This window comes from Haemorhous mexicanus, chromosome 19 (assembly GCF_027477595.1).
Source record: "Haemorhous mexicanus isolate bHaeMex1 chromosome 19, bHaeMex1.pri, whole genome shotgun sequence".
Classification (NCBI taxonomy): Eukaryota; Metazoa; Chordata; class Aves; order Passeriformes; family Fringillidae; genus Haemorhous; species Haemorhous mexicanus.
In genome coordinates this window covers 7,058,980-7,082,912 of record NC_082359.1, presented here as the reverse complement: position 1 = coordinate 7,082,912, position 23,933 = coordinate 7,058,980, and the positions used below count along the sequence as shown (strand labels likewise).

The window sequence follows — 23,933 nt, the reverse complement described above, 5'->3', positions numbered from 1 at the left end:
CAAATCCCAATTCAAAAAAAGGTAACTTAATTTCATTCCAAGTGTTTAACCATGTAAACATTCAATTCCTCACCAAAAACATAATTCAGTATTTCTATAATCAATGAGGCTGCACTGATCTAATTTCTCTTTAAAAATACCTAGAGGACTTGAAGAAGAAGAGTTCCTTTCTCTATAAATGCTTACACTATCATAATACTGATCACACTGGCACATTTTATAATATCAAACTTTATTGCTCGAAACTAATTGTCTGAAAAATACACATGTAGTACTCAAAGACCGAACACAGAGGATTACATGATTGTGCAGAAAAAAAGCAAGCAGAGGCTCAGTGAAAATGAGGCTTTATAGTTGTACCAATGTAGCACTGGCACCAAGCAACTGCACCCAACACAACTCAAAACAGCAACCATTGGTACCTGCTGGGGCAATAAGGATGAACTTAGTCTTCCCATGTTCTCAGATACACATTGAAATACTGTCACCGATAATTTTATTTGGTTAATAACAGCATGGCTTCTTGCACTTCACATTTCTTCCCACGAAGTTAGGAGGCTATCACTTCCTGAATTTCACTCCAGAACCAAAGTACAGTTTAGTGAATTAATAAGATAATCATGATGCTTTTAAATACTTGGACGTTACAAATATTATTTGTATAAAGCCTAACAGCATCACAGGAGAATGGAAGTTTACATACAACAGTAAAGTTTATGCATAATAGTCTTTCCAAAGTTCTGAGTACCCAACTAATTCAGTTTTGTCTAATAAATATGTTTAAAAAAAGCTGATGACTGGTGTTTCAGTAGGTAGCATCTGACTAGTCACAGTAAGTTTTCCGTCAGTACCATGAAGATTTGAATGCACACAAATTTAATCCTTAAAGTCAATATACCACACTTTTGTCGAGAAGCACATAATATGCAAAGCAAAATCTGTCTAATCCCCAAAGGATGGAACAGTTCTTAAAAATACACTCCATCCCTATAAAAATACCCATCTTCCCCTGGATATAGAAGGGATAAATAACAAGTATCAGTGACAAAAGCAGCAGTTTTATGCATTCATACAATCAGATCTAAACCTTTACAGCCGATTACCTAGAAAACACACAAGAGTTACAAGACAAGTTTAGGATACATCTTGAATCACACTGTAAGTGTTCATGCAGAAGCTGAAGTTAATGCAATGGTCTATCCTCTATCACAGCAGCTCGTGCTTATGTGCAAATGCAAGACTGTTACACTCCAAACAATAGTAAACATTAAAACACAAGAATACTTCACAATGACATAAACAGCAGTTACGTTGTTTGTTCCAGCAGTTATTGCGCTATTTTCTGGACAACTCTCCAGTTAAAGGCTGCAGCAAGGTCTAATACCATCTTTTTATGTTTGTTTTTGTTTAGAATGCATAATATACGTTCTAGGCTTTGGTTCACAATGAAATCTCTGGATGTTTTAATTAAGGGCAATGGTCACCTTGTGATTCTGATAGTGGCAGACTGAGGTAATACAGCAATCCTCTTCAAATTAATGAAAACAAATTGGTAAGTGAGGCATCTATGGATATTCTGCAGGTGACCTGCAAATGCATTGACATTCTGATTTCAGAAAAATAAAAAGATCTACAAGGGTGATTTGTCTTTTACAGTGCCATCCAAGTACAGATTTTTCTGCTGAAAACACAAGCTGAAGTAAAAACTATCTAAGAGTAATACATTTAGGCATAGAAGATAAAAGCCCTGTCTTCATGAAAACAGAAAAGTCCCAATAAAAACAATGAAAAGAGACAAACAGCAATCACTGCTTGTCACTACTGCACCAATATCATATACCCTTCAAAAGATGGAGATTTATTAAAGCTATACAAAAAAAAGCAGAGGCAGTGTTTTTTTGTGGGTTTTTTTCAGACAGGCCACTTTTTAAAGAATAGTTTATATATTGTCTTCCAACTACCCGTATCCTGTTGTAACAGGATTACAACTCATGGAACTAAAAAGCTAAATATAAATATAAAAAATGGGTGGATTCATATTTGCAGAGACCTCCAAGCATATCACTTAAATACAGAAACAGGTAAAACTCCATGACTCCTGTTTAACCTCTAACATTATATGCAACACATCAGAGAACACTAGTTCGAAATGTAAATTAAAATCCACATATTTCCAAAGTAACGTGTGATGTTAAAAGGAGGTCTTACAATACTGATGCCAACATTTTTAAAATCCAGTAGGCACTAAATTCAATATAATGCAGCACTCTCTATGTAACATGGTAAATTAAAAAACAAAACCACACCAAAATCAGAATAAAAACACAACAAAAGAAAAAAAACCCTCAAGCCCCCAGATCCCTGTCAATGTAAGTACCAGGAGCTGCAGCAGGTACAGAGAACTGACCTTTCATTCCCAACAGGAGCAGAAGGAGTGTAAAAATGGAGCAGTGCAGCTCCTGGATAAGTCACTGCAGCCCTGCCACCAGCTTGGCTTTCGCTCTATTCTTTAAGACCAAACCAAAAAATGGTTGCAAGAGAAGAGTTCCTGCAGTCACCCAGTGAACCCTGTGAAGAACGAAACCCAGGAAGCAGTGCTTTCACACAGCCAAACTAGCTCTTTTGTGCTTGGCTTCATAAAGCCTCAGATGACACAGTGAGTACTGCCTGTTTGCCAGGATTGTATTTTAGGGTAGTTGCATATTTGTGATTTTCTTATTTATGAGTATAACCAGTTATGGTCTCATTCTACTTATTTACTCTATGTCATAATCCAAATCTACATTCTAATTTTCATTGCAGAAGTTCCACACTTTCTTTAAAAACTAAAAATGTAATTAAAAAAGTAAAAACAAGAACTTGTTAAAAAATCTAAATTGCTGCAGTCAGACTTAAAGGTTTGTTGATTTTTTTCTGAAGTCTTTGCTTTTATGGTGCAAATTAAGACTTAACTGATCAAGTCAGATGCAATCTGACACCAAAGAAATGAGAAATTGTTTTATTGCTGGGGAAAGGGAGTGGAAAGTCATTGGCAAAATATTTTCAGACTATCAACCATCATCAGCTGCATTTTGGCTCCAAGCTTTGAAAACAGCCTTTCAAATTACAGTTTTTATTTTAATCGTGTAAGCGGGGCCATATTTTCCCTGTTCAACTGATCTGTAAACTAACACAGGCTTTTTTCACTTAAAATAAACCCCAGTAATTTTGAATCTCCAACCTGTTACTCTTAACACTACCAGGTATTCTTGTTCTTTTCAAGTAATAACAAAATCTGCGTCCTCTAATCTCAAATAACTAGGCCTGGCAGGAGACAAGAAACAAGACAAAAAGAAACAGCGTTACTGGCCTAATCCTATGGCATTAGAAACATTGCTCATCACTTTCCTGTATTTGTCACCAAAGTGTCTTATCAGTGCATATTATTATGTGCTGAAATGCAACAAAACTTTTCACAAAAATAGTTCTAGGCATGTTCATACAAGAAGATGTACATATACTTCTTTTACATATACATATATGTGAATGTGTATATATATATATAGTATCAGCTTCAACCTGTACATAGATATTCTGAATTTCATACTTAAAATACATCCATTCCAAACAACATGGATGGCTTTCCAGGAGAAAGTGCTTGATTGGTTTTATCCTGTGTGAACATGCCTGTCCTCTGTGCATTTGCCCCAGTAGAGATCTTGATGATCAATTCTTTAAACGTACATATCTCAGAGGTATTAAACAAGGAAAAAAAAAACAAAGAAAAAGAAACTAGGAAAAAGTAATATTGCCCTGATGATGCAAAACGAACAATGCATAACTGAAGCAGCTTGGATTTTAAAAGTTATCTTGCATTCTGCAGCAAACAATTTTTAAATAATTGTTGAAAATCTAGTTCCTCCATTTGTGTTATTGCTCCCCACTTGCACATTTTCTCATTAAACATCAACAGTACAGAGAGGTTCACTACCAGGTTGAGCTGATTCCACTATTGTCATCTTGGGTTTCTTTCGGGTTTCCTCCTAAAAAATACAAAACAGCCCCCACCACGCAGTCATAAAGAGAACAGAATCATAAACCAGGTAAAATTCTGAACCATTGCAGCAAACATGTCAGTTATTGCAAGAGGCTAACTAGGGCTAATGTTAAAAATAAATGTACAGAAGTAGGTACAATCAAGTTATGAGCCAGTTTAAAAGACAGCATGGCAATCTCCCCAGAAGCAGATGCCCTATCAAATTCTGAAGAGCTCTCTTTACTTCAAATACTGTGTAAAATATGCAAAAAACCCCTGATCATTGGTACACATGACCCATTACATTCATGCAGTTTGTAAATACATGACAATATATACTCACTCTTTCCTGTGCCAGTTTTTTCATTTCTTCCTGTAACTTGTTCAGGATGTGCAGATTTGGCTTGTTCTTTTTGGCATACTGCTGAAGTTCTATCACACTTCTATCAGAGGTTTCCTATTCAATAGAAACATGAGCAACAACTGATCAACTTTTTCATGGAAAAAAAATAATGTGGAGCAAAGGTTAGTCTGTAGTTAGTTTACTTCCTTAAGTAGGAACATCTACTTCCATGAGTTAGTTCAAAAGGTTCTTTAATTTTGACACGGGAGATGCAAGATTAACACAATTATTACTGTCAGTGAAATCCAGGCACCTTAAAGTTTTGTTGTAACCAAATTTACAAACCAGAAGCAGAGCTCCAGCCACAGGGTAGGTTATACTCAAACAAAGGCCTGCTCACCTGTTTAACCAGCTTGCTATTCTCTCTGCCATACATTCGCAAGAGAGAGCCCCAATTTTTCACATGTGGATGCAGTAGCTGAAGGATTTTCTGAGAAGCCAATTGCTTCCCTACTCTTTTGTTTTTGCCTGTAAAAATAACCATGGAAGTGTGTCAATACCAGCTCCTTATGTGATGATAGCCACAAATACTCACCTGAGTTAGTCAAAACTGAGATACCAGAGAAGAGCACAAAAGCACACAACAGGCTTGGTGGCTGAACAAGCATCCTCAGAATGGACAGCAAAGGAGAACGGGAAGAGAGGAAGAGGAGATTCACACATCACACCAATTATTGTACTTACACCAGCCTCGCACTGTGTGCTTGCCACAAGTCATGACATATTCACTCTTCTGATTTTTCCCAGGAATCACTTCAAACTTTATGGATGTATCACCCATTCCGTGGTTTCTTAAGCACAAACACAATCAAGATCACATACTAAGTAAAACCACAAGTGAAATGGTTGCAGTTATCATCTTGGACAGTCATTGCAATGGAATTAGATCTATTAATAATAAATGTCAATAGAAAAATTAACAGAATTTTTTTATATCAGCAACTTGAGTTAGACGAAAAACCAACCCTGTATGAGAGAAAACAAAATACATTTGTCCACCAACTGCATCCTGATCTCCAAAGAGGCACAAACAGCACATGTGAATTAATGAGGACTCAGCATTACCCAGGTCAGCCCCCACCACGTGTCTCAGGCCCAGGGAGCTCAGCAGCTCAGGCAGGGTCACTGACCATCACCAGCAATGGGTCCTGAGCCAACACCTCACACCACACACAGGTGCCCATGCTGCAGCATTACCTTTTAAGGCACTCATGGAGAATCTGATATGGAGACAAGAGTCCAGCTTTACTGGTGAGTTCATATACCCGTGAGTCCTCAATACTGATATGGTTAAAATACTGCAAAGGAATTGAAAAGGGTTACTGTGCTTTGTGCAAGTAAAACCCCAATATTGTCCTTAAACCTAATTTCTCCTTTGCTATGTTAAACCAATGCTGTTGCTCTGTGCTTAGTACTTTAAAATGTGTTTTTAAATCCATAATGGGTTAAAAGCAACACCATTAAAACTGTCACACCTAATCAAACATTTGCAGAGAGAAATTTTAACTCCAATCTTATATTCAATATGAACATTAAAATGACAATCTTATGAATTCTTTATCATCATTTCTCCCTCAGGACAAGGTTATTTTAGCAAATTATGAAACTCCATTTACCAAAATGCTATGGTTTACTAAAAGAGAACAGAAGAGCTATTGGCACATTTGGTATTTTCTTTTAAAAGAATGGAAAAAATTGTCTGCATTTCCTTAATGACCGTTTCAGTAGTGCAGGGCATACAATACAGTTCTAAGTTAAAGCAAGGGTACAAACAACTCCTGTGTATTACTTCATTTTAGAAAACATTCCTTTCAGGCTGATCACTGATTTTTCCTTTACTCCTTACTGATGGTATCACTGACCAATGAGCTATTTAATTCTCCTAGTACCTGAGAAAATAGCACAACTCTCCTCCTAAAGAATTTTTCCTTTGATTTTCTCGAATGTCACTGCCTAAACTATGGGATTTGACTGTGTGGTAAAATAAAAACATCTCAGAAGCCTGAGCACTTATACTTCTTAAGAGGTGTCCTAAGATGATCACACAGAACCAAACAGCACCTAGCTCTAAACATTTCCTGGCATCAACCAGAGGACTCTGGAAGGCAGGGCAGTACAGGGAGCCTGGTGCCTTGGAACATCTCAGGTGTTCAGTGACCTGTTGGTCAATAAAGACCCAGTTCTCTGCATCAGAGTGAATTTTCTGATCTATTCCAATAGGAAAAAAAGTATTCTCTTTGCCCTAAGTCTTGCTCTAAATGGAGGATTTTACACTTCTATTTGACTGAGAAAACAATCTTAATAATTTTCAGTAACATTTCTGATATTAAATGTGCAATGTTTTAAAAACAAATTCAAATTATGCCAGCCAGGAAGCATGAGCTCAGTACCTCAAGTTCCTGACTGTCTTTGGGCTTCTCCTCAGAGGTCTGTTTAACAAAGTCAGGAATAAGGATTTCCAGTGTAGCTCGAGCTGCAGAAATGGATTAAATATCTTGATTAGATTTATTTTAAACAAAAATATCCCATCTAAAAATTGTCAGGCATTTTCTTCTGGTAAGAAATGTATTCATTTACACTTTTCAAGGGAAAAAAAGTTCTACTAGTTCAGCTTGATAACTAATTAAAATAAGAAGAAACTACTTTTTAAAAGTGCCTACAAAAGGAAAAATATTCTAGTCTCATTTTAGAAGTAACATAGACCAAAAATTAAACAATATAATCACCCTCTAGTTCTTACAGCCAAACCCCAATACTGAATCACTACGGCCCTTGGAACCCCAGAATGGTACAAAAAGCAAACAGAAAAAATTCAGCAGTTGGTACTCAGAAAGAAAAATAAGTTACCAGCTTTATTCTTGGCAAGTTTTTTGCTGCTGGCAGTTCCTGCCCCATAGGTTACTCCATCAATAATCACTGAGGCTCCAAAAGGTTCACTTGGGTTCTCTGGAAATGGAGGAGGAAAGTAAAGAAAGCTTTTTGGAACTCCTGACATACATGAAATATCACCACTAGCAAGATTTGTTTTCTTCATTTCAGCTTCAAGAGGGATAAAAATGGTTTATTCTTCATGAAGACTGAAAAATTGTTTAACTAACAGCGTTTTCCATTAACAGACTTACCACCATATACTTCATTCGTCCAAATAAATAACTTAAAATATTTTAAGAGACCACCGGTAATCTGCCAGAACTCAAACACTAATTCCAAATTTTTTGCATTATGCTGTGAATACAAGAGCTACACGCTCTGATATAGAAATTTCAGTTGTATTATATACTGCAATACAGGAATAGCATAATTCTGAATAATTATAAGGTACCCTCAAAAAACCCCCCAATATTAACCTGATTCCAGTTCTAGTTTTCATATACGCAACATCTTTGGATTCTTGATTAAGCATTAAGACCAAGACAGAACTGTTTAAGGAAACAGACTTACCACATTCAAAGAAATTGTAAACAGGGCGAACCTTTAGGACTCGTTGCATATATTCATGCAAGATGCAAACTTCAGACTTCCCGTTGGGATTAATGACAAACTCTGCAAAAAAGACAGGAAGGGAAGAAGCTCATTAGTTCCAGCCTCTGAAAGATAATTTCTGTGACAAAGAAATCAATACTGAGCAACACTCAGCAGTAACAAGAGCTGAAGGTAGCCATTACTTACCAGGACTGTAACCTTAAATAAAACTATTTTTGTTTAGAAATTAGTCTTTGAATAGGAAGTATATTATGACAATATTTTTCCTTTCCTATGTAATATACAATGGGTCAAAGAACGCAGAATACTGGATCAGGAATTAAGGGGACTTATTATAGGATTTTTTTTATTTTCAGTCAAGCTTAGAGCTGCAATTAGTCTTCAACACAGCCTATCTGAACTGGAGCTAGACTGGCTCACCTTTCTTTATAGGTGCATCCTGCACAGACAGGGTGATGAGTTTCTGGTTGGCCGGCAGGATGGGCCGCTCGGACTCGGCCTGCTTGCGCTTCATCTCCCGGTTGAACTGGCGCCGCTCGGCCCAGGTCCGGAACTTCTTCACAGTCACTTGTTCAAAGTCAAAACGCTTCTCCAGGTAGCGTCTAAAATCTTCCAGATCTGAGAAACATAGCCAGGTTACTCTCTCTGCCTCACCACTGAACAAGCATTAAGTTCTCAATTTCCACTCTTGTAAACAAGCTGTAATTATTCTCTTAAGACTTGGAGCAAAAGGTTAAAGATGCTGTTTTGGACTAACAGAAGTAATTTTAAGTTCTCCTATTACTACATTAAATTAGATTAAATGCAAAATGTTAGTGCAAAGAAAAGGAAATAAAACAAAACACCATTTTATTCTGTCACTTGATGATTTTACTAATCCCTAACCAGCATTAATACACAATTTGCAACAAAACACCAGTAACTGGTCTGCTTGAACATCTAATCCCCTTCCCTTCCCTTTACCTGAAGGTACACAGTGAGTACAGTGGTTGTGCTTTCAGCCTCACTTCCCTGAAGCCAAACCCAACTGCTGCTGCCTACCTATTATTATGCAGACTACCATGAAACACTGTACAGTGATGTTCCATCAACTCCATGGGTATCTGCAACCTCTATGCAGAATTTAACACATTAAATTCACATACAGAGTACTAAGAGATTGCCCCCTTTCAGTACAGCTGCTTCTCCATTAGTCTGCAAATATAATCAACAAAAATAAAGAGTGGCATCCACAGATGTAAACAAACAAAAGCAAGCTGCTGGTATTGTTTCCTTCTACAAGGAATTCCAAATGCAAGTCACACTTATACTTGATCACTCAGTATCTTTTTCAGTAATACACAACAGATCCTATTTAAAGAGAGAGATAGACAGGTGAACTTCATGTAGAAAAGTAAGCGCTTACTGGCTTGAATTTTGCAGCTAAATATTGATGATTTGGGGCTTTTTTTACATCTTTTGGAATGGTTTTTGGACTGGACATGACACACGTAGTGACAAGGACAAGTTTTATGTCTGAGCACTACAAAGACAAATGGCAGCCTATGACCAATACTCTGAGCAGCAGAAATTTACACGGATGGGATTCTTGAGTATGCAGATGTGGTAAGATGCAATAAGTAACACACGAACTTCCTCTTCAAGTTCCTCTCTGCTGGGTGGTGATTTTGGCATGATGTCTTTAGACAACTTTTTGTGTAGAGGCTATCAGAGTTGTATAAATAAAATAAAGAAGCATCACACCCCTCTGTATGAGTGCAATTATATTTGCACGACTTAGTCTGCTAGACTTGTGCAAATACAGAAATACAGTTTAACTACAGCATTTATCTTAAGAGATCATCCTGAAAATAGATATAACTCAGCCAATACAGAGTGCATAGAAAAGCCTACTTGAGGAAGTCACATGAACACATTTGACAACAGCAAATGAACACACTGACATAACTGATTCTTATATTGAGATAAAGTCTACAGGACTAAACTACCAAAATGTTCACTATTTTTGTGTAAATCCTTTCCATGTGGACTCTCAGAGCTTCAGGAAAGATTTTAATTCAGTAGCCAAGTCTGGAATAAAATTTCCCAAATGGCATTACCCCAACTCAAGTCAAGAAAAGACTCTACTTCCCATACATACCTACAGATTCATCTTTACATACTTCAACTTTGGCCTTAACTTGTCCCAAAGCTCCTTGTGCTGCATCTCCCCCAGAGGGATCTTTGTCATCTAAAGGCCCAGAATCAGCAGCAGTGGAATCTGGTTCTTCTGTTTGGCAGTCCAGTTCTGAGGATTTATCTAGATGCTTTACAGGTGATACTTCCCCATTTGGGGTTATGTCATTGTTTTGCTCCCTTTCCTCATTTTCCTTCATTTTTTTGTAATGAAAGCAGGGAATGCTACTGAGGGGAGGATCATGTTTCTGCAAATATAAAAAATACAGAAGGTTTCAGTATCTCAGGGTCACCAAAAGCAAAACTGAAACCCAAAAGACACAAGCAAGATGGAAGCTATTTGTATCCAGCCTAGGCTCAAGCTCCTCTTTGGTCAGTAAAGTCATTCTACTCAAGAGCTGAGCAGGGCCACTCCTGGGGGACCTTCACACTGCATGACACTGACACAATCCTGCTGGTTTAGCTCCAGACTGCAACCTGTTCATGCAAATACTGCATGCTTTCATAAAATCCAATGAGCTTTCCTGAGGCATAGGCCCATGGCATTAAATCCAATTTCTGCAGATTCCTTGGGTGCAAGAATGTCATATCCTTACTTCTGCAAATGTGGGCCACAAGCCACAGCTCAGACTAATTTACAGCTACAAATAAATGATCCCTAGATATATGTCATGGTGCAATAAACCCCCAATTTTGCAGCCATACTAGAAAAGTGAAGGCACCAAACAAGATAATCTCATTCACTTTAACTGCCCAAACAGAAAAACAAAGCACCTAAAAAAAATCATATCAGATTTTCAAACACAAAATACTTTTTTTTTTTTAAATAAATTCAAACACTGGAAACAAGCCTGCCAAAGCAGAAAAATATTCAATGACTTTCAGGAATGTATCTAATTTTTTAATCTTAGTTAAGTATTAAAAAAATTGACAGCTCTCACCCTTATGCTTCCTGTTCCCAAAAAATAAGGTCTAGACCAGGTAACAACTCTAGATTCTCTGTGCAGATATACAGGAATGCCTGAATTATGGAATGTCATGATCCATCCATCTGGCAAAGGCTCTGTAGGAGGGCGGCCACGACCTTCAAAGCAAATAATGGCTTTAAACTTGGATAGACTGCTTAGAAGAATAGAAATAAAATCCAGGTTTTTATTTATTGCTTTTTGTGTCCCAAAGAATAAAATGGCACAGAAACAAGATTAACAATGTTTTGTAGAGAGATGTTGTTTAATAACAAGATATATGCCTCTAACCCAGACTAATCCTGCAAAATTACAGATTCTGTGACGTTCTCAGCTAAAGGCAATCGTAGCAACAATTTTTATAAAGACTGATTTGTTTGTTTCATCACTGAATTCTCTTTTCTTTAGTCTTTTTATACTTATCACAAGCACCACTGGAAAGTATTTACTGGAAAAGTCATACTTGCTTCAGAAACAACTTCATTTTCCGTTAAAAATCTTTCACTTGACAATCAGGAATAAATTTGCATAGAAATACCACCAGATTCACAGACCCCAACAGCCAGCAAAGGGCTCATCACTAAGCCAAGGTCTCAGGTCTCCCTAAATCACAAATCAGAGACTATTCACCTTTGCTGGAAGTTTCCTGGCAATCCTATGTTACTAAACAATTTTGAAGCAAAAAGTTATTTGGTTTTTATTTTTTCAGAATACAGTGAAGCTGTAAAATACTCCTCTGGAACATGTTTAAGTTTTAATTCTAATTCAGAATATTTTCCATTACATTCTTCTGGATGGGTTTGCATTCTCAGCTTTTCTTTATTAGCAGTTTCTAACACAATGAAATTGGCTAAATGTAAACCACTGACTTTTCTAGTTATTATATTTAACCTAGATTGCATTCATGGAGACCTCACATGGGGCAATTCCAACAGCACAACTTATGTAACTGAAGCAGGAAAAAGGCCAGAATGTCCAGAGACAAAAGCCCTAGATCACCCTTGTTCACCTCATTATTTTACACAAATCCACACACCAAAATGTATTATTCTAGCATACAATAGATCAAAAGCAAAAGTCAAATTCACTGTTTAAGAACACGAAAAATCATATTCCACAATAAGAAGCCTCCCAACAATAAAATTCTCCAACACATTAACAATTTCACACAAACTGCTGTCTCACACTTGGCTTGTGTATATACTTTTGTTCTACAGACACGAGCCATGAACAGGACCTACAGTTATTAAATGCACATTAACTTACTCTTCAGTACAGTTTTAATTTTGGTCATCATTGGCTGCACGCTTGTCTCTCCATCAGACTGGTGATCACTTTCACCACCGTATTTCTCATTATCTAGTCTCCTTGTTTTGGGGGCTCGAAGACCCTCTTCCAGCAGAGCATCCACATCATTATCAAAGTCATCCTGAAAGAGACTTCATCAGACACTGTCCTTCTGGGCCTACCAACCTCCCTTTTCCCTTGCAAAGAGAAAACAGACACTTTTATATGCACTTCCACACAGACAGAAACTAGAAATTTCCAATGATTCCAGTAAAAAGACTGAAAAATAAGAAAGTAAGTTTGTGATGATAAAATGAACTGCAATTGCATGAGAAGACTTTTAAAGGCTGTTTTTACAAAAAACTATAGAAGCTGAAACACAACTCAGAAGTTTGACTAAAATAGTTTACAGTTTCTCAGCCAAAGGTCTGTCTCTAAAAAAAATCTGTGGTTTTCACTCAGGTACTGCACTTTTAGAAGAGATTATTTCTTTGCATATTTTTTCTAGCCACTTGGAAACCTCTTTCCCAGCAAAGACGTGTGGATTTACTTACCTCATAGGAGAAATTCAAGGTTTCTTCATCCACTTTATCTCTCTGAACGATTGCTTTAGATGTGAACCCTCCTCCTTCTTCATCTATTTCCATCAAATTGTCGGTAAAGTCTTCTAGCTCATCCAGAACTGCAAATTCGACTCTCTTTTCCTGATCAATATCATTTTCATCATCCTTCTTGTCATCACTTTCACCCCCTATCCCTGCAGCTTTACCATTACTACCACCGAAAGGACAAACATGCAAATCCCCATTGACATTATTAATACCAAACTCTGTATCTGCCTTATAATCCTGCTCAACTCCAGTGTACAGAACTTTCCTATCTTTGCTTTTGCAGCTTTCTGTAAAGCTAACACTAATCTTGACATCCTTCAGTAACTTAAGATCTGGGGTGAACTTTCGAACTGACGGTGCGTGACGAGCAGTTCTCGGGCTTTGGTCACTACTGTTGGGGTCTATGATAAGACGACTTTTGTAGCAGGCAGATCCCTTTGTGAGCAGCTGTGTTCTGCAGAGACTGTGCGTGTCCCCAGCAGGGGTATCTGACTGTCCATCACCACCAGAGCCAACGTCCATTACCTCTGCGTCACTGGACGTTTGCAGGGGAGGCGGTGGAGGCTGTTCGTTGGGAGGCAGAGGTGGGCGACAAGTGTGATTCTCCACATTCATTTCTCTTGCAGGTTCTTTAGGGAGGGGTGGTACATTTTCATAGTTCTCCATTTTTAAAACTACTGTTTTAAAAAAAACAATGCTTTAATAAATGTTTATCCCTATATTCCTAACATGCATAAGTCCTTCAGGATTGGTTTATCATGTCCTATTCAATATGCAACACTGATGATTCAGTTAAGCTGACTACATTGTTCTTTTCATTAATGTAGACAGCTTTCAGAATCACTGTCTCAATTATTGGAAATCACAATGCATTCAGCTTAAATAGCTGAAGACTAAGAGCGCATCTTCACTGGACAAGCTGGTCTCCTTTTCTTCTTTCAACCTACAAGAGGAAACAAAACAAACAAAAAAAATTTGTCAGAGGCAAAAATGAGAAATAGTATCCCAAGCAGAAAGAAAACCTGTCACTCCTTCTAGCATAAATTTCAAGTAGAGGAGTGACACTTTTACAGTAAGAAAAGCAGGGTACCCAGATACCATCTTGAGTGAGGCCAAAACTAGAGTGGTTTTATTGCTTGAGCTGTACACCAGCACAAGAATTTAGTAACAGTTGCCTTTATGATTAGTTGACTATCTCTGCTTTGTTAGCAGGCTGGGCACTAAGCGTGACAGACTAAAAACTGCATTTTGGGAAAATTCTCCCATAATCTGAAACAAGATGGTATTCAAGCCATACTTACCCACACAGCAGAAAGGATAATTAGCTTACAGTTTAAGACAATCTGCAAAACCAACAAGATTTTAAAGACTATGGTCATGGCTTTTCAAAATTTAAGTTATCAGCTACTTCTGAAATCTCACAATTTACTAAAATAACACAGAAAATTACTCTCTAGATAATCAGATATTAGACATTTGATCTTGTATTTTGCACTATTATGGAACTATTTATTCATTATGTCCAAGGAATTCAGGTTTAGATACATAGCTTTAAAGTTCAAAATAATTTTGGAAGGTATTTAGAAGCCAATGTTTTAGGGAATTTAACCTGGAAAAAGTATTCAATTCCTCTAGGAAATTTTACAGGGCAAGGGGAATGTTTGTTTAAGGCTTATTTTCCCCATTAGGTGGTTCTTTCTACCATGTCTATGACAGCTTCTTCAATTATACTTTTGTCATCTCTGCAGGACCATAAGCACCTGGAGAAAAGAATCATTTCTTACCTGTTGATTTTGGTTTCTCCAAGTCCCTCCATGCCAGCCCAAACTAGGCTAAAATCTTCCCACAAGTTAGAAATGAAGCACTGCCACTCTGCCCCCCAGGCAGCCAGCTGGATGAATCTTCTATGTTTAAAGTACTCCCAGCTAGCAGAGAGAGTCTTCCCAAGTATTTTGGAAAGACAAGCTCCAAGATCTCTAATGTTGCTGTGTAAGACTGCAGGAACAGGGCAGAAGGTCTGGGTTGTCACGAGGGACTTCAAGAAACCAAGAGTAATTCTCTCACGTATCTCTATGCCAGTCCAGGCACAACAAACCAACAGCAATATCCAAACACCAACTGGGGCAAAGCACAAAGCTGGCAATCAGAAGTTGTAATGGAATCAATTAAAATTCAGCAATATGCAGAAGTTACCTACCTGGAAGCTGGAAGAAAGCATAATATAGAACAAACTCTAATATGGCAACAAAGCAAGTTTTGCTGGGGCAGCAGAGGAATTAATATTTTGTGGTGTTTTTTTGATAGGAGTTTTTTAAGCCTTCTCAAAATTGTGACACATCCAGCATGGTGAGTTTGACATGCATTATAAAATTAATAAGGAAAAGAACTGGTAAGAACTCTAAAATAATCCCATCTTCTCTGATACCACATATTAATTCTCAGATTGGTAAATGGCTCATTCACCAGTAAGACAATTCTATATATCTAATTCCATTCTATCCTACAAGATGATCTCAATACAACGACCAATTCATCTTTCAACAGGTTCTGGAATAGATAATGTAGAGAACACCCCTAGAGATAAATTTGTCTATAAATTTCCCCATATCCAGATTAAAAAAGTAAAAAAAAAGTGAATGACAAATTATTAAATTCTTCACAGTAAATCATAAGTGTCTTAATTCTGAACAAAATAATCAAAAGTCACAGCACGAGTTCAGTAACTCCTGGAAACTAAATGCCTAAGTCATCTAATCTTTCCATCTTCAAAGAGTCTTCTAAAGACTCTTGAAAAGAGCAAGCAGAATTCCCACAGAAATGGAACACTGAAGTCAGCATTCTAGAATTTGTAAGAGCAAAACCTTCCCCTGTCTTCAAGGAGCTCCCTGGTCCAACAAGAAAGCCTTATCAAAAATAAGTCTAAGACACAACTGTGAATGCCACTTCCAGACCCCGATACATGTCCTGCTCCTATGCTAAAGTGTTTTAATAATACCAATGTCAAAACAGAACTTAACCTTTACCTGCCCAGCTTGGGTAGCTCACTGACACAACACCTCTGCTCTTTGCAGGAAAGATGTCTTGTTATTCTATTCAAGCACTGCTAACAATTATGTTCTTGTTGTCTTCCCTTTCTTGCTGGCTGTGAAACCATGAATAGCTGAATGATGACCAGGAAATCACAGCCAGGATTGTCTGCTCCTCAGCACACACTGGGTCAGGACAAGTACTACACCAAGATGGGTTCAAATGAGCTTTTTCCATTTCTAGCCATGAACCTGCCACATCCCTGGGGTAAGATAACAGTCTGGTAGTGATGCCAAAAAGATTTTTGCCTTTTATATGTTTTTCATATATTTGCAGCTCTCTAGACTACTATTATATAGTTATATAGCGCCTTAATTAACTCTGGTACTTTTCCTACCCTTTCCCTTGGATTTTAGAACAATAAGCTGACCTTCTAAACACATTCCTGGAATATTGTTTAGTCTTATTCTAAGTAGGGGACCTACAATAAGACATAAGAAGTGGGCAGAGAACCCTTGGACCAACTCCAAGGGGCTGACCCAGGGATGGGTTACTGTGGTAACAGAATCTCCTGGATGTACCTGTTATACCCTATTTAATTAACCCTGTAATAGTAGAAATCTGGTGCCAGGTGTGCCCATCGTGACCAGACACCTGAAAGCTTCCAAAGAAAGGTCTGTTTGTTACTATTCTAACCCTAAAAAACAAGGGTTTTTTTCTTTCCTTTGATTATAGGTAACAGTAGCTGTACAGTTCCACTGGACTACAATACCTGCCTATAAACCACAAAAAGCAAGGCAGAAGCAGTGGAACACAGGTCCAATTCCCATCAACTTCCCTGCCAGCTGACATTACAATATGCCCTTTCTATTAAGGGCTGGGAAAAAAAAAACCAAAAAAACCCCACAAAAAACCAAAACAAAGCAACAAAACCACTGAGCTACCAGGTATTTGAAAAGACAGAAGGGAGAAAAGGCAAAAGGATGAGTTAGATGAGCAAGTACCACTGCCCATTCCCACAATCAGACAGAAAATGGGAGAGAAATACACAGAGCAAAGGGTATCCTTTTTCAAGGCAGAAAAACCCCAGAATGTTAAAATTTGGAACCATCATCACCCAACCTCAAAGAAAAATTCCTTCAATTACAGCAGGTCAGCAGTCTAGAAATAAATTTAATAAAGAACATATTTTCTTTACAAATATTTTCTTACATGTAGCTGCAGCAATGAACAGCATAGAACAGATTCTCTCTTCAAAATGTCACTTCTGAAAAGAAGCTGTGTCAGAGACTGCTTACTTCGCATTCAGTGGACCCCAAAAGGAAGAGTGGCTCAGAGCAAACTGTCCTTATTTGCTAACCAAATACAAAGTCCTTCTCCTCATCCTCCAGCCACAAATGGCAACTCAGGTGCTGATCCATTAACCCATGTCAAAGTAATTCCCCACTCAGTCATCTACCTTCTTTTCATCATACCTACTGTGTCTTTTCAACACATACAACTCTAGAAATAAGTTAATCCTATTTGTTACCACTGCTAAAAAAAACCCCACAAACCCAAAACAAAACCTGAAGAGAAGACTGGATTTATTTTCTTTAAACCTGAACAGAAAGCAGCAAAAGAAAATATCCTTCAAGATGATACTGCATGTAAGAACTCAGCTCTTCTCATTACCAACTTTAGTGAAGAAAGATTCTGAATGAAACAACCATTTTGTGTAAGTCAGTCACCAAGGCCAGTTAAAATATTGTATTGTTGAGCTCTGGCTGCATTATCACTGGCAAATACAAGGCTCAAGAACTTCTCTAGTTCTTAACACTTCATTCCATTTCAGAACAAACAGAGTACATCATTTTGGAAAGCCATCCTCAGAAATGGCAAAACAACAGTTGCTTTTAGAGCTTGAGCAGTTTTCTGGCAAGGTTTAGATGGCTTGATTAATTATGTAAGACAACAAATTGATTTACAGAAGGCAAAAATCACAGCCTAGGAAAGAGAAAATATATTCTTCCTTTCCCATCATACGTAAGCTTCTTCCTTAAAAAGAAAAACAGACACCAGGAACCAAAATCCCTTCTCTTTCTCTAAAAAAGCAAAACAATCCTGATAATCAAAAGGAGCTGCCTAGCGACCCAACTTCTCATCGAGAATTAAAAATAGGAGCCCCCAGGTTTAATTACCCAGACAGAACAACCTCTCAAATCACAAAACAAAAGATCTAATTCTAAGACTTTTAATTCGCAACCTAACAGAATAAAGAAATTGAGTGTGTTCACCCAAGTTCAGTTTATGGTCGAGCAACGCCTGGGTATTCAGGTCTCAGCGGGCAAACAAACTTTGCAGACAAACCCGAAGCCTAAGAAACGGAGGTAAAACAGAACGAACTGTTTCCAACCAAAAAAAAAAAAAAAAAAGGTGAAGAAAGCTGGGAGAATTAGCCTTTCAGAGGCTGTAGGGGATGATGTGCTATTAATAGAAAGAACACATTAAGAAGAATCCTGAGAGTTACAGAGACATCACGTTACCTTCAATGTAGCAGAACTAAAAAAGTCCCTGTGTGCCCGCAGACACGTTGGAGCCTTTTCTTCCCGACTGTGCTGCGGAGCCGAGCCACGCTCCGGGCCCTGTACAAAGGGCTCCGAGCGGCGGAACCCCCCGGGCCTCCCCTCGCCCAGACACACCCGGAGCGGAGGCACGGCCGCAGCCGGTGCTCCCCGTCACCCCCGAGCAGGAGGGGCCGAGGGCACAGACATGGCGTTTCCTTCCCTTCCACAATCCCACGGAGCCGAGTAGGGAGGTGGAGGGGGTTGGCGGGAAACGAAAAAAAAAAGTCTCCCAAAACACAAAACAACCAAAGAAAAATCCTGAACAAAACAAAACACCAGCTCTGAGCGGAGGCCGCTCAGGCCAGCCGCAGGGGAAGCGCCGCACGGCAATACCCGCCGGGCAGGGCGGCGCCTTGCAGCGATGGGCCGTCGGTGCTCGGGGAGAGGCTCCTCTGGGCTCCGCGCCCGGGGGCCGCTCCGGGCAGGCGGCAGGAGCGCGGCGGGCCCGCTGGCGCTGCGGCCTGTGGGGCCGAGGAGTTGGTGCCCGCGCAGGCCCGCCCTGCCCGTCACCCCGCGGGGCCCGCACCCACCTGGGCCATGCCCGGCGGCCCCGCCGCTCCTGTGCCGGGGCTGCGGGTGAGGGCGAGTCCGGCCGCCTCACGATCGCCGTCCCACACTCCGCGCTGCCGCCATCTTTAAACGCCTGCGCTGGGCCCCTCCGCTGCCCGCGGGCGGGACCCCGAGCCCGCTGAGCCAATGGCGTGCGCAGCAGCCGCGGTCGCCGATTTGAAATTCCGGCTGCCATTGGTCCGTTTCCGTGTCTGTCACCGCGTTCCGCCAATAGAAACGCGAGAGATGCCCGCCCTCACAGGCCCGGGCTATGGCGGGGCGGGCGCATCCTTTGTGTGGCCCGGGCACCGCTCGGGCCTTTTCCCCCTGCACGGACCGGCTACAAAAAAAGCGACTTTTCCTGCAAACGCTGCTTTGTATCTTTAAGCAGGAAAACTACAGCATTACTACAAGACTGATTCACCTAAAAAGGATAAATCAAAGTATGGCCATTTCTGCTGGTCTGTTGTACCAAGCAGTTCACAGAACAAGTCCCACATCTGACTGCAATGTTTAGACAGGATTACTAAATAATTATTGAAAATATCTTACACAATTTATGTAAAATTTCTTCTAAAGTGTTAACATTTGCTGTCCTAATTTGCTCAATTATTTTATCATTTGCGAGCAATATAGAACTTTTATTGATGTACTTATTTATATGGTCAATTATTTTGTTCTTCACTGGTTTGAAATCAACATCAGACACAAAATATTGTGATAATGCATCCTGTTTGGTCACCAACAGTATGTCTGTATTTGTTTCATGTGTGCCTTCAGGACATGAGAATCTTCCAGTATTCCACAGATCTCATGTCGCTGAGGTCCCCAAATACTGCAATGAAACATAACTAATATTTTAATAAAACTTTAAAAACTTACTCAGAAGACTGCCGTTAGGTCTTTCCATCTTTGTGTTTGTCTCGCTGCACCAACACATCCAATGACAGGGTGATAATTTGGACATAACATCACGGTACTGTGTCAACACAAAGATCAGGTTACCAAAGCAGCTTTAAATCACTCCAAGCTGTCCTCAAACACTGAACACAGTTTCCACTAAAAGCAGTTTCTAATTTTTAATTCCTCACAACAGGCTTCTGCACTCAAGCCATTATTTTAGTGATTTTTAAATTATGACTGCTTTTATTAATGCTAAAACAAAACACTTCAGAATGTGCATTTAATGAACACCCACGGTTTGCAAAACAGCCACTCACATCGCACTTGAACTGCCGAAGCTGAGGAAAAAGGATCTCATAATTAATAAACTGCTTGAGCTGATGCTGGCATTTGCTGTGTCAGGTCACCTCAAATTGCTAACACTGGGACAGAAGATTGTCCCTCGCAAAGGGTCTATCAAAATCCAAGTATTGTGACTCATTGGCATCCCATTAATGTGACTGCAGAAATGAACTACTGCAGTAAGAAGATCACATACTTCAGAAAACAGGTTTTATTTTTTAAATATACATGAACAGCAGTGCTTCAGTTAAGATCAGATGATGCACACACACAGATTTTTGCATGGAGTTGGAGAATCAAAATGCCTGCAGTGCTTAGAAAATGAAAACAAAACAGTTTTAATTTTTCCATTGTGCATCTGTTCTCAGAGAATTGTAATAGTGTGTATTAAACCAATGGTGCAACAGCTGATTTTTTGAGACACTGACACTATGAGGAAATAGACTTCTAACTTTTATGAACAAAAGGATAATATTCCATTAACAAAACAATGTTTTCATTTTAAAAATGCTCAGATTTTAGTTAAATTTTTACACCAGAAGGTTGATGTGACCCCTGGAGAATTAAACCTGATCTGATCTGCTCTGTCTAATAAGGTGCAAAATTCATCTGAAAATTTTCACCACTTGGACTTCTGATGGAAGACTTGTCAAACATGCACAAAAATCTTCAACTTTTGAATTAGAAGTGTACGGCTCCAGCTGCATGGTGCAATCAGGATTAACCACAGTACCATGAAGTGTCATTATCAACAAAAACCAGTTCCTAATGACAAGATTTTCACATAGAAGATATTGAATGCTGGATAGAAACTACTGCTGTCAACACAAAAGACAGCCATCAAGCCTATAAAGACAAAACTATGAGCTTCCCAATAAAGTTCACAGGCTGCATTCATCAGAATGAAAATTAGGTGGAGCCAGTGGCTTTTTCATATTCTTCCTATGTCAGTAACTGCAGCACATACTGTGCTGTTCCAACAGCAAAAGCTGCTGCAAGGCAAGTTTTGCTAAGCCTTCATTACTTTTATTTCAGTAAAATAATAAGTGGCACTGCAGCTTTTTACAATTTTTGGGGCATTGGTAAACTTGGTATTTGCTTGCATTACCTGTCTTTGTCTTTCACTTTTTTTGCTGCAATATGCTCTCCCCAATCTAGTCTCTGTCAGACATCACTTCACAGCCATGGAAAGATGTCAAAAGGACCCCATGAGCAATCTCAGATCAGTTCTCGAATGTCAAAAGAGGTGGTTGATTGTTACAAAAAATAATCAAAGTAGACAGATTCTCTGGCTCAAGGATACCGCAGAATTACTAATCTTGCTCCTGCCATTCACAGATTTTAACATAATCTAAATTGTGTTGTCTACAGAATCACATATGACTTCTGATTTTCCTGTTGGAAATACTTCAGCCAAATGGTTCTGCCAAGTTCCAGACTTCTGGCAGAATTTTCCCAATAATGCAGACATTTTTCTAAAGAGGGGCTTAAAGAGGGGTATGATGTCCAAGTGGTCAAAATAAAAAAATAACAGCTTTACATTGAAATCTGGAAGTTAAAACAAGAAAAAATAAGGCCAAAGCCAAGTTACCTTCACCTTACAAACTGAGCTGCACAAGCCACGCAGAAGGAACATTCTGTTCAAATGCACCTGCACCACTTGTACCTGGGCTGGTGCTATCCTACAGTGACTGAGGCTTTCTTTACTTATTCTTCATACATAGAACAAACCTATTCCTATGGCTGAAGATCCTGCATTCCTAAATACACTCAATTTATCTACGGGGAATATTAGAAAAGAAGAAATAGTATCTATCTGGGACAGAATAATAGTCTTCAAACTTTGCTTTCTATAGGTCCTGTCATCCAAATAGTTCAGAACACTGTGCTGATATGGGCAATATTTATCTGCTTTTTTTAAATTTTAAAAAAAACATCATCCTCTGAGTCAGTCTCGTGGCTTTTGCACATGCTGCATCTCCACCAGTTAAACCACCCCTGCAAGTCAATCTTAGTCACTTCACAGAGTTGTGGTAGTATTGCACTGACTACTTCAGACATTCTGGCTTCTCCCCAGCTGCTGTTGCATGGTAATTTTTCTTGTGAGCCATCTTACACCATAATGTTTGTAACTCAAAGCTGTGGTAACAAAGCACACTTGCTGTACACACTTTGAGTGAAGTACAGCTAAGAAGCTGCTGCTGCAATCCCTCAGCCTGGACTCCTCCCTACAGGGCTGGCAGCACACAGACGTGAATCAGGAGCATAATCTTTGGCTGTCAAAAATCCAGGTGTACTTGCACTTATATAAGTAAAACCATAAATGTCAGTACCTTTGTTTTCCCTGACAGAGGCCAAATAAATTACAGTTCTGAGAGCACAGTTGTGCTGCTAGGGTTGTTTTTAATGCAACTGCCATCCCGGGATTGCTTTGCCAGCCTAAACTCATGCACATTACAAGAGAGAACTCAGACTTGACTGGCACAATATATCGCTAAAGAAAACAGAAAAATTTGCAACTGCCATATTTCAAAGACAGTGATACAACACATCTATACATGCTACATCTAGAAGTACAACAGGCCAACATTTGAAGATTTATGCAGCAAAACAATTGGTGCAGAGAATTTAAATCTTCAGGCAAGGTACATTTCAGACAGTTTTTCTCAGGTTAAACTCATTACCTGTTGGAGAACACTTGCTGCATTCCTCAAGCACACTTACCCACACTTACCTGTTCTGTTCCATCTGAAACCAGCCTAGACCCTGACACCTGAGGCTGCCCTGAAATGTGAGCCAAGGCACAGTAAACAGGGACAATCAGGAAAACCATGTAAGGGCACTAATCAAACCAGGGTGATAATGCAGCCCCATCTGTAATTGAGAGGACAGTTAATTCCTCTCTAAATGCCAGTCATTCCAGTGAGACATGGTAAACAGGAGGTGGATAATGCATCTGACTAAGATGTGGTTTTACATAGTTATTTTGAATAGCTATTGACAGCAGAGATAGCACGGGGAAAGAAAAAAAAAACCTAGCTTTCTCATTCACCTTTTTCTTGGAAGAGTACATTCCTTTAACAGAGGCAAAAACCTCAATCATTGAATACTAATGTTGTACTACAAGAGAGACTGCTGGCCCCACATATTTTCCAGTTTATTATTGAATACATGTTAATTAACATCTGAGAAGTGATGTGGTTTTCTCCACAGAACAGAAGCAAGCAATGTGTTTAGCCAGTCTGGCAAGTTACTGACCAGGGCTGGCTCCGTGTGTCGGCTGAGACACCGATGGAAAACGCTCCTGCATCACCAGAGGGAAGCTGGAAGGTACCTGAGTGCCTTAGTGGGCACTGTCATTCTCAGAGGCCTCAAAGAGAACAGGATCACAAACCAGAACATCACTCTGTGTTCTCTGCTTTCCCTTTCCTTTCTCCATCTTTCAATCTGCATTTAGCTTTCATTTATTTTTCTCCATTTATCGTTCTAGTACAAACACACAAAAATTTAATGTGCATCAGCAGAGATACTGCTTTTTTTCCTCATTCCTGTTGTGTGTGATTTATG

At 39.2% G+C, this 23,933-nt stretch overlaps 1 protein-coding gene across 2 annotated transcripts; it reads right to left on the bottom strand.

Moving 5' to 3' along the window:
• Positions 1-215: 215 nt before the first annotated feature.
• DGCR8 (DGCR8 microprocessor complex subunit) lies at positions 216-19,248 on the bottom strand. Of its 2 annotated transcripts, none has more exons than XM_059863550.1 (14): positions 19,103-19,248; positions 12,883-13,882; positions 12,308-12,470; positions 11,018-11,160; positions 10,042-10,324; positions 8,322-8,519; positions 7,860-7,961; positions 7,266-7,364; positions 6,809-6,891; positions 5,616-5,716; positions 5,103-5,209; positions 4,759-4,886; positions 4,359-4,472; positions 216-4,022 (listed from the first exon to the last, which is right to left on the bottom strand). In XM_059863550.1, exons 2-14 carry the CDS (start codon positions 13,603-13,605, stop codon positions 3,939-3,941), a joined length of 2,328 nt encoding a protein of 775 aa, XP_059719533.1. In that variant the 5' UTR covers positions 13,606-13,882; positions 19,103-19,248; the 3' UTR covers positions 216-3,938. The 2 variants fall into 2 exon arrangements, with proteins under 2 accessions (XP_059719533.1, XP_059719534.1); XM_059863551.1 differs by lacking the exon at positions 19,103-19,248 and adding an exon at positions 18,492-18,936.
• Positions 19,249-23,933: the final 4,685 nt, after the last annotated feature.